Source organism: Podarcis vaucheri (genome assembly GCF_965113315.1).
Source record: "Podarcis vaucheri genome assembly, chromosome: 9".
In the NCBI taxonomy this organism is placed as follows: domain Eukaryota; kingdom Metazoa; phylum Chordata; class Lepidosauria; order Squamata; family Lacertidae; genus Podarcis; species Podarcis vaucheri.
This window is the reverse complement of record NC_138767.1, coordinates 44,830,439-44,841,016: the sequence shown is the minus strand read 5'-3', so window position 1 is coordinate 44,841,016 and position 10,578 is coordinate 44,830,439. Positions and strand designations below refer to the sequence as shown.

The window sequence follows — 10,578 nt, the reverse complement described above, 5'->3', positions numbered from 1 at the left end:
GCCCATATATAAAAACAAATACATTTATTTGATACAGGGGAGAGGGCCCTTTTAGCAGCTGTGCCTGTCATAGGCCAGTGTTGTGGTGACATTAGAGGTTTGAAACTAAGACCAGGGAGAGCAGGGTTCAATCTCCACTCAGCCTACTGAGTGACCTTGGACTAGTCATTGTCTCTTAGTGTGACTTATCTTGCAAGGATTACTGTGAAGATAAAATGTACACCACCTTCAGCTCCTTGGAGGAAAGTTGGGATATGACTGTAGTAATAATAATGACTCACAACAGAAACCCACCTTGCTACTTCATTAATGTCCTTTTATAACATTGTAAAAGCCTTCTTTTGTGTAAGTAGTTCCAGCTTCACCACAAACTGTCTTGTCTGTTTTAGCCACCTCTTTTGGAGGAAAAGTGGGTTAAAATGTTTTAAAACTACTGTGTATTTTGGAAAGTTGTTTGTTTGCTCTGCATTGAGCTCATAACCCAATTTTGCATGATGATTCCTGGCTACAATTGGGTGCCATTCTGTGGGGAGGGAAATGAAGGTCTGTGGTCAACTCTCAACATCCTTAATGAACCACAGTTCCCAGGATTCTTTGGGTGATGCCATGGCTGTATAAAGTGGTATGATTTTGTTTTAAATGTATAGAATAGATGAGGGCCCAGTTTTTCTTTATTGGGTTTAAAAAACCAAAAACAAAACCTCATTGCCAACAAAGAGAATAATTCATTGATGATAATTATATAGCGAACATGTAAATATGTCCTAGTATTTATATTGTATTTACCACAGTGAATTCTGCACTGGGGAAGTTGCTGTGAAATCTTATATGTGTCTGTTAGACATAAGCCCCACTGAGTTCAATGAGACTATTTACCCCCATAGGATTACAGCCTTAAGGATTTCAGTCTAGAGACCAAATTTTGTGCTTTTACTGAATTATGTGTCCATCATCATTTGGAAGAGCAAATGTTCATAATTGAATGTGAAAGGTGGTGTTAACTTTTTTGCTAAATGTTTTGATCATATTGCTTTTTAAATCTGGCAGGCAGCCAGCCAGGCAGACAATTTAAACACCTACTGCTTATGTGGTATGCCATTCTAACTCTGTTTTGTCATTTGCACACCTTCCCCATTAAATCCCAGATCAAGCAGAAAAATGGTGCTGAGACTTTTCCCTTTCCTTTTAATACTTCAGTGATCAATATAACCGGTGGTATATTAAAACTTGTTGGTAGAAATAGATTGCAAGGCATTGTTTTCACAAGACATGTTTATAATACAGTGGTACCTCGGGTTAAGTACTTAATTCGTTCCGGAGGTCCGTTCTTAACCTGAAATTGTTCTTAACCTGAAGCACCACTTTAGCTAATGGGACCTACTGCTGCGCCGTTCTCATCCTGAAGCAAAGTTCTTAACCCAAGGTACTATTTCTGGGTTAGCGGAGTCTGTAACCTGAAGTGCATGTAACCTAAAGTGTATGTAACCCGAGATACCACTGTAATAATAATAATTTATTACTCACACCCCACCCATCTGGCCAGGCCTGCCCAGCCACTTTGGATGGCTTCCAACAGAACATCAAAAACACAATAAAGCATCAAACACTAAAAACTTCCCAAACAGGGCTACCTTCAGATGTCTTCTAAAAGTCAGATAGTTGTTTATTTCCTTGACATCTGGTTGGAGATGTATTAGTTTTTAATATACTATTAGTTCCTTTGGAATTAGAGCTTTACTATCTCAAAAGGTCCCACCGCCTACAGTCTCTTACAACTTAATTTTAATCACACATCCTTTGCTCACCCCCAATGAATCTTCACTTTGACACCCTGGGAGAATCCACAGGAACTATGAATTTTTTGGAGGGTGGGAAGGGGTCATTGGAAACACACTCAAAGGTTATGCAATCATAGAATTATAGAGTTGAAAGGGACCACCAAGGTCATGTAGACCAATATTCATTTTATTTACAGTCTCATCCTAGGGATCTTTAGCCATAAGCACAGCCCATTAAATTTAATGGAACTTATTCCCAAATAAGTGTCACTGCATTAGATAATAACATAGGATACTGAATTCCACTAACCTAAATAGGCTGCTGACCTAGTCTGGGAAAGGAAGCAAGTTAGGCTTACTGTTTGTCTCACCTTATAAGCTCCTTCCCCCTCTTCCCCATTGAGAAATACATAGATGGATTAAATTGATTAGTGCTTAAGCCTGTTGAGATCTCTGACTGATACACAGGGCTATTTATAACCATTGGTATGTTTTCCAGTGCGATGGCAATGTATTTACTTTTAAATTTGATTATGAGTATAACATTGTATCCAAAATTCTAGTCAGTAACATAAAGAAGTTTTGCAGACATGTGAACACATTGCTTGGAACAAACAACACAGGTGAAATGTCACTGGCATTTAGAGGGTTTCATAACCAAGCAGTTTGTTGTGGGAGTGCTCGGGGGGGGGGGTTCTCTGTCCTGAGGTCTCAAGCTGAGAACCTTTACAACGAATAACAAAAATTTTAAGTTGGATAATATTTTTTAAAAAAGAAAGTATTTTTTATTTTATCAAAATAGGTGGGTTTTGTAAACATAACTCCTAATCAACACACTTCATCATCTCTATGCACTAGGAATCAGGGTTTAATTTCTAAAGCTAGGGCTACAGAAGTTCAAATCTGCCTGGAAAAAGGCCCAGCCTGGAATTCCAGTGGTTCTGGGATAATCAGAAATTACTAGGAAGTATACAATTTCTGTCTGTGGACCCTGGATTAACTCAGTCTCTGGTACAAGGATAGTTATCTCCCCCAGGAGACTATTTTGCCTAATTCCTTTGTTCCAGTTCTGTGGAACAGGGGAACTGGGATGAAATTTGGAAAAACCCTTGAGCTCCATGGTGCTGCAAGGGAGCCAAAATACTGTTTTCATGGGGCAGACAGATAACTTGAAACCTGCCTGTTCAAAATTCACATCCATTGATGTCCTTACCTCTATTTTAGAGAGGTGTGGGCGATTGTTACTCAGCCGCAGCATAATCTCTAACCCCCCCAAAAGTGCTACTGTAAAAGGCTACTTATTTAATCTCAACTGGCTGTGATGATTCAGTGGTAAGGCAAATGCACTTTACACATGCCCTTGGCAGGGTGCCAACACTTGAATAAAATATTGGGAAGAGAGCAGGTAAGTCCTGCATAATCAATCACAAGATGAAGTGCCCATTCACTTTGTGGGGTGCCGGTGGCCCCTTCAAATATTTTGAGGTCCTAGGAGTTAGCTCCTAAAGCCCCGGGGTGAGCATTTCACAAGTTCCAATCCTGGGCTAGGTCTAAACAGGTTGTCCCGAGGCTCCAGTCTGGCTGATCTCCAACCCTTGCCATGGCACTCTGGACATCCTCAGAGGCAAATGCCACGGAGCTGAAGCGTGATCATTCAATCCAAAGCTAAACCTTGTTGAACTCTGGCTGAGGGAGGAAGGGCAGGCTGTGTGTGCGCCCTAGTGTGCAGGAGCTGCAAGGAGCGGGTTCACGTTTCTCCTGGCCACCTTGGGGGCAGACCCAATTCCAGTCGCTTCTTTGTGGGTGCCACTCCCCCCACCCCACTTTTTAATAGCATTACGTTTCAACCGCAGCTGCTCCCCCCCCCCGTCCCAGGCAGCTCCTTTGAAACCTAAACAGATTACGCGAGGCGCATGAAGGACACGGCGAGCTCGCCGCGCTTCCCGAGGAGGGGATTTGGCTCCAAAATAGGACGCTAAGCCGCCTTGCAGCCTCGCGCTCGGTTTTCCTGTTATTATTACTTCCAGCGGCGGCGCGAAGGGGTCGGGCTCCGTCTAGGGCGCTCCCTCAGGAAGAGGAAAGCAGAAAAGAAGCCGTCGTCGACAACGACGCCTCGCCCGCTGTCGCAGCAAATATGGAAGGAGCCGCGAAAGGAAGCGCTTTTTAACCACCGGAGCCCAGCTTCCCCTCGGTTTCCATGACAGTTATTAGGGCAGCGGAGCAATTGAATTGTCTCCCACAATGCTCTGGAGAAAGGAAGCGGGCGGGGGAAGAGGAGGCGGCGGCGGCTGCGCCACTGGCGAAGCGGCGGAGTTCTCCTGACCCGCAGTAACTCGCCTCGCGGAGAATTCCCCCAAACTCCCTGGATTATCATGACGCCTCTTTTTGGGCCGCTCTCTTTCTGCTTAGGTTAACCAGGGTGGATGTGGCTTATATAAATCTATTTCATTTTTTCCTCCTTGTTATTGTTTGCGGGAAGACCGCGTGGGTTTGCCCCCCACCCACTCCCTCCCTCCCCAAGCTGCGCGCGCTCGAAGCAGCTCCATGTCTGGCCACGCAAGGATATGAACAATTATTATACAGGTGGGCTCTTCGGAGAGAGCGGAGCTCGGAGGCGTCCAATCAGGCTCCGGCAACCTGCAGCCCTGTCCAAATGCCTCTCCAGCGGATCTCCGTAGTCCCCGCGCGGGAGACGGCCAGCAATGGGAGAAGTTCGATGGGCAGAAACAAAGAGAAGAACAAGGAAGTCGAGGTAAGAAGAGAGCAGGGGCGCTCGGCCGGGGCAAATCGCGCTTGCCACGGCCCCAAAGGGAGGGAGGAGGGTGGTGGTGGTAGGAGATCCACGTGCCCCACCCCCCACCCACCCCGTTGACAGAGGCAGGAGGCGTGAGGTTTGGAGGGCAGCTGCTGCACACATGGTTGCGGCGCGCGGAGATGCAAGTCTTCGCGGACGCCTGAAATGCAGGATTCTCAAATGCATCCCTGGGTGATGGGAGGGGTTGGCGCATGTATAAGGGACGGCGCTGAGAAGAGGATGCAAATGTTTCGCGTGAGACTCCCCTAAGGAGAGAGAGAGAGAGAGAGAGTGTGTGTGTGTCTCTGTGTGCAAGGGAGAGATACGGTCCAGTGACTTAGGCAGACAATGGGCATTGTTCCTTCTGTACTTTTCAGGTTGCTGTGCTGAAAGGCAACGAAGCGTCTTGTTCCAGAGGAGGCGGGTGGTGGTGGTGGAGAGTGTTGCAAAAAGGAATGACATAAAGCAAACCCTTTCTTAAATGGAAAAAGGCAATAAAGTAGCAATATCAGTAGTCCACTGAATGTGCATGTGTGACGTGCATGCATATTTAAAAATTCTCCGTTTTCATGTGAAACCCATCTGTCCCTCCCCCCATTTCCATTGTTCTCTGTCTTACATGGAAGAAACTCTTGTTGTTGAATAATAAATTATGGGCTCCTAAATGCTTATACGTATATAGTTAACAGTCCACAAGCAATAATTAAGACGTACAGAAGTATTTTGTGGCACAGATTCCAGTTTACGCAAGGTAAATATATGCAGGTGACTTTGAAGTTAAATTATTTGATGGTGTGTGGAAAACTAACTGCTGTGACTCCTGAAGCCACTTGGCTCCTTTTTTAAAACGTTGCCTAGTAAACATGCATAATTAACCTTTAACACACACATTTTCAGTTGTGAATAACTGTGGCAGGAAGAGAACAAATGGGAATATTTGAATGTTTGGCTGGGGAAAATTGACTGCATTTCCATGTTGCATTTTACTGTAACTCTTTTTTATGGTTTATATGACCTCCTTTTCGGTTTCAGATATCAACAGCTTATGCCTTCGCAATTTGTCTAGTTGTGTAAAATAGCAGTAGATTTATTAACACTTGGCTGAGAGCCTCCTTTAGCCTTTGCAGTTGACTTGTAACTAATGCAGTGATTATGGCTCCCCTATTCCCAGCTACAGCCTCCTCTGATGTTATTCTTCCAGAGCAATTAAATATTATTTCCCCTAAAATGGACTGAAATGAATAATCAAACAGGATGCTGAAAACTGTGAAGTATCAGATTAAGAGTTTGCATTGTTGAGGGATCAACTTTAAAGTGAAAGTGTTTCAGAGAGGGGAAAAAAAGCTTGGAAAAGGGGGAAAGTATAAAGTTGGCAGAATGATGAGTTAACAGCATAATTCTCAGTTACGTAAGTGTTTTAGGGTGAGGCAACAGAGTTGTTGTCATGGGAATGTAGGAAGCTGCTTTATACTGAGTCAGACCATTGGTCCACACTGGCTGACAGTGGCTCACCAGGGTTTCAAACAGGGATGTCTCCCAGCCCTACCTGAAGATGCAGGGATGGAGCTGGTATCTTTGCCATGCAAAGTGGATGCTCCATTACTGCAAACACAAACAAAATGAAAGATTTCTTTAATGGATTCTTTCCTCATTTTGAGGAGGTTTTTTTTTTTTAATGAGGTGCTTAGTTGTGTGTAATTTGAGTTTAGTTTAATTTGAGCTTGAGCTGCTTGTTAAAAGCATTGCGTTGCAGAACCTCATGGTGGGCTACGGAAGCAGTATTCAAGAAGGTTCAGAAACCATCGGAAAAACAAAGGTTTTGATGAAAAAAATGAGAAAAGATATGTGTGGTAAGATTGTCTTCTCTTGTGCAGAATCTTTCCACTTTCATTCACATCACTCCTCTTTCAAAGAAAACAAAACTTCCTACACAAAACTGTTCGTACACAGTCGTGAGCATCTAGTAGATCCATGAATGCTTTATTCAGATCCTTGGAAATCATGGTCCAATCCTGAACATTGTGTTCTATGTATGAGTAGCCTAGATTCACAGTATACCTGAATGACTTGTTTGAGGGTAAATTAGGGGAGGATATGCAGTTTTGAGCAGAATTCAGTGTACTTTAACGTGTCTGAAAAGACCCTCTTGTTTTTACTGCTCCATGGTTTTGTTCCTGTCTTTAAGCAGTGCCGTGGCTACTGGGGGAGAGGGGGTGCAAGCCAGGCTTTTGTGCGGGTGAAGCCTCCAGAGGGTTGCTATTGAGGCTCCCAGCCTCTGTGTGTGCACGCATGCAAATGTGCATGGTGGCTCCCTAACCGGGTCTTTGACCCAGGTGAAATAAAGCCTAATTTTGCCCTTGCTTTAAGTTAAGTGTGCCTCAATTTCAGTTGCAAAACTGGAACTCTTTCAACTCTACATGCTTTCCAGACTTGGGGTCATTTTAGCATATCTGATCAGTAAAATAGCCTCCTGGTCCTATAGCTGTTTCTTCTATGGAACTGTAAGACTGGAGGACACTTTCTTGGAATTTCTGTTTTGATCTGCCCCACCTCTCCCTCCAAATCCCTTGCCAGACTAATCTTGGGAGCACATTTTTCTTGCTCCATATCCTCCATTCTCTTCACTTTGACCACATCAAAAGATCCCCAACTTTACCACTTGAAGAAATGATCCTGTAGTCAGTATTTCAGCATTTCTATTGTTAAAAGTGATAATAATGAAAGGAATTGCTGTTTTCTGTTCTGAGAAATGAGAGCTGAATGTCATGTTTCTGAAATAGTGGATGAAATTGAGACATCAGCCCACTAACTTAACGAGTTTACAAATTTGGTTTATGAATTTCTTTCAGGGAATCTTTTTCCATATAAACTTATTTGCTATGGAACCTCACCACATTAAAGGTGATTTGGGACATGTTCAATCTAGGGCTTACATGCAGTTCCCCCAGGACACTGGAAGGTCAGCTGAATCTCATTGTTGCCCCATGGGAACCGAGAATGAAGTCTATCTCGTGTAGATGGAGCATGGTTAGCAAGCTGTCTTTCCAGGGAAGCTTGTCTTCTGCTACTGTTTGATTTATTAGGGAACATCTGATAAGCCATCATGGGACTCTTGAACACTGTTTGAAAACCTCCCTGAACTAGCTCCTCCACTAAGCAGCTATGATTAAAAACATTTAGGCTACTAAGGTATAGAATAGAATAGCACAATCCTTCACGTATTTATTCGGAAGTAAGTCTTGCTGTGTTCAGTTGTGGTTACTTCCAGGAAAGCGTTCATAGAATTGCCACTTTAGACTATAATTCTAAATGCAAGGCTTGAAAGTGAATGTGCTCAGGTTCACAGCCTGAAATTGGTTCACATTGACAAAGTCTCCACTGCAGTTGTGTACTTTGGTGCATGATGATATGAAAAAAGACTGTGGTGAGACCAACTATTCGCATGGGGAGATGCATAGATGCATGGTCATAGCAGTTGTTATAGCTGCACCTTTTCCAAGATCAGCAAGGACTGACTGGCTCCTTGTGTGTATAGTATAGTCCATGCTTGCCTTTCTCCATGCAGCTGTGTCTCAATTGTGCAGGGGAATTTGGCAGTGTGACCATGCCTGATTCCATTGTGTGTCTACCATCTGCTGTACAGAATAATAGGTAGATGTAGCTTTTCCTGCTGCATGCTAGTGAGGGCAGTAAAGGTAGGCAGCAGAATGTTAATGTTTTCCTATAAAGTTCAGGTCTATGAGAGCTTGCGCAGTCTAGTGGCTAAGATATTTAGTTACAAATTGGGAAATCTCTGTTATGAATCTTATCTCTGCCATGAACTCACTGTGTGTTCATAGGCAAGCCATTTTCTCTTCCTCTCTCAGCTTTCATTCCTGATATTGCAGATGAGAACACTGATCTATTAGTTACTTTATAAGGGTTGCAGTGATATAATGTGAAGCACATTACATGTTTTAAAAGGCTATATGTGTGTTAGTAATTATTATGTTGTGCTACATGTTTTATTTCTGTGTGTTTGTCTCCAAGTTTTATGCTTGTTCAACAAGGTGCACATATGTGAGGGATAGACAATGTGGTTGGTACTGATGATGCTTTCTTATTTATAGCTGGATTCTGTATGTCAGGGAATTTCTCTTAAACTGAGAACTAAAATGTAAAGCTCTGAACATCTTTCAATGCAAATCTTAAATTACTTAGGCCAAAACAAGTGCCTTGTATTCACTTCATTGCTGCCTATAATCCCTGTAAAATATTGAACCTTTTTTATGGAGATAAGGCAAAAGAAAATATTAATTGCTGTTCTTCAGTTTAGTGCTTGGCTGCAGCAGTTTCTTACTAGATGCTTTATTTAATAAGGTGACTATGTAACTGGAATTGGTTACAGATTGAACACATTCAGGTTTCTTGTTAAGAACAACTGCTAGAAATGCAATTCACTAATCTCAGAAGCAGCACAGTTTACTAATCCAAATAGTGTATTGATGATGAGTTGAATAAAAGTAATCATTTAAAATCTGTTGCTCTAACTTGGTCTAAAGCATTATGTAACTATTCTTCTTCAATTGAATTGAGGGTTTTTGGAGGCAAGTACTTTGCAGCCTTGAGAAATGTGCTACAAAACCTTGTTTTAGACCTACTTTTCAGAAAGTAGAGTTCAACAACTTTCTTCTAGTTCTGTAGTTGAAAACTAGAACTTTAGTTTCACTTTAATATTAGCATTGTACTTCATATGCAGGGATGTGTTTGGCCTCTGGCTTCCCCAGCACTGCACTAAATTAAGTTGCTTTGGGTTGCCCTGGACAAGATAAAGTGACTAACAAATTTAAGACATAAAAAATGATAATATATGATGAATACCTTGGTAAATTCCTCTAAGACTACAGTCCTTTGTATATGGCCTAGGGATATGCCTCATTTAACTTAGTGGGACTGGTTCCAGTGAATTCTTCTTTAAAAAAGAACAACTTAAATCCAACAAAAAAAGCTCTGTGCAACTTAAATATTGCTAAGCTAATCACCTAACAAGCATGTGAGAATAGGAAAAGTTCCATTTAATACTGTAAAGCATTGCAGTCATTAATGAAGCTCAGTAGATGGCCTTGGGCAAGTCTCTTCACTTAACTTTACTCAGAGTTGTTGGCAGGGTAAAGTGAGAAGGGCAGAGGAACAGAAACATAGGAAACTGCCTTATACAGAATCAGAGCATTCGTCAATCTAGCTCAGTTCTGCCAAATAGACTGGCAGTGGGTCTCCAGGGTTTTGGACAAGTAGTCCCTCCCAGCCCCATCTGGAGATGCTGGGGATTTACTCTGGGACCCACCACTGAGCTAGCCTGTCCCCTCCCTATACCACCATGAGCTTCTTGGAGGAAGAGTGATATTAAAATGTATAATTAAAATTACGTTTTTCTAGTAAAGTAACTAGAAATGTCTGTCTAGTCCACAAATATATATAGCAAAATGTTTATTTATTGAAAATGAAATATATTAACACCCTTCAACCCACCCACCCCAACAAATTATTTGAGATTACATTAATTTTGAAGCTTCTAGATTGAGGTACAGAAACATTAGCTGTAAAATGAATAATTTCAGCACATTGGACAGTTATCAAGGTTTGTAGTGATATTGTATTGATGCACTTATATATATATTCTTTATGTTATAAATAATATAAGTCAAAACTAATATATTTATCCATAAAGTCACTCGGAGCTGGTTACAAAATTAATTTTCTGCACTTTCAAGCTTCTAAAAGCTGAATCATTGTTTACTTTTTTCTAAAGTACAAAATTAACAGGAGAGTTTGCCTCTTAGAAATGATAATTGGAATAAATTGCATAGAGTAATTCATGAAAATGGCCTCATCACATGGTAGCATTAGGGTTTGATTTTTACAACAGGAAATTGGTGGAAGGCTGAACCAATGATCAGTTGAGTACCATGTTTCCCCATTCCATGTGTTAAGATACAGTACTTGATGTCATTTCATAATTGTGTGGAT

At 41.9% G+C, this 10,578-nt stretch overlaps 1 protein-coding gene across 3 annotated transcripts in view; it reads left to right on the top strand.

Annotated features, from left to right (window-relative positions):
- Nucleotides 1–3,674: 3,674 nt before the first annotated feature.
- Nucleotides 3,675–10,578, top strand: part of MARCHF1 (membrane associated ring-CH-type finger 1) — a 121,583-nt gene continuing 114,679 nt past the window's right edge. The window contains exon 1 of one of the 3 annotated variants that reach the window (XM_082237239.1): nucleotides 3,675–4,530. In XM_082237239.1, the coding sequence (XP_082093365.1) occupies nucleotides 4,432–4,530 (99 nt within the window). In that variant the 5' untranslated portion in view covers nucleotides 3,675–4,431. The remainder of the gene's footprint in view (nucleotides 4,531–10,578) is intronic. The other 2 variants (XM_082237236.1, XM_082237237.1) reach the window with 2 other exon arrangements.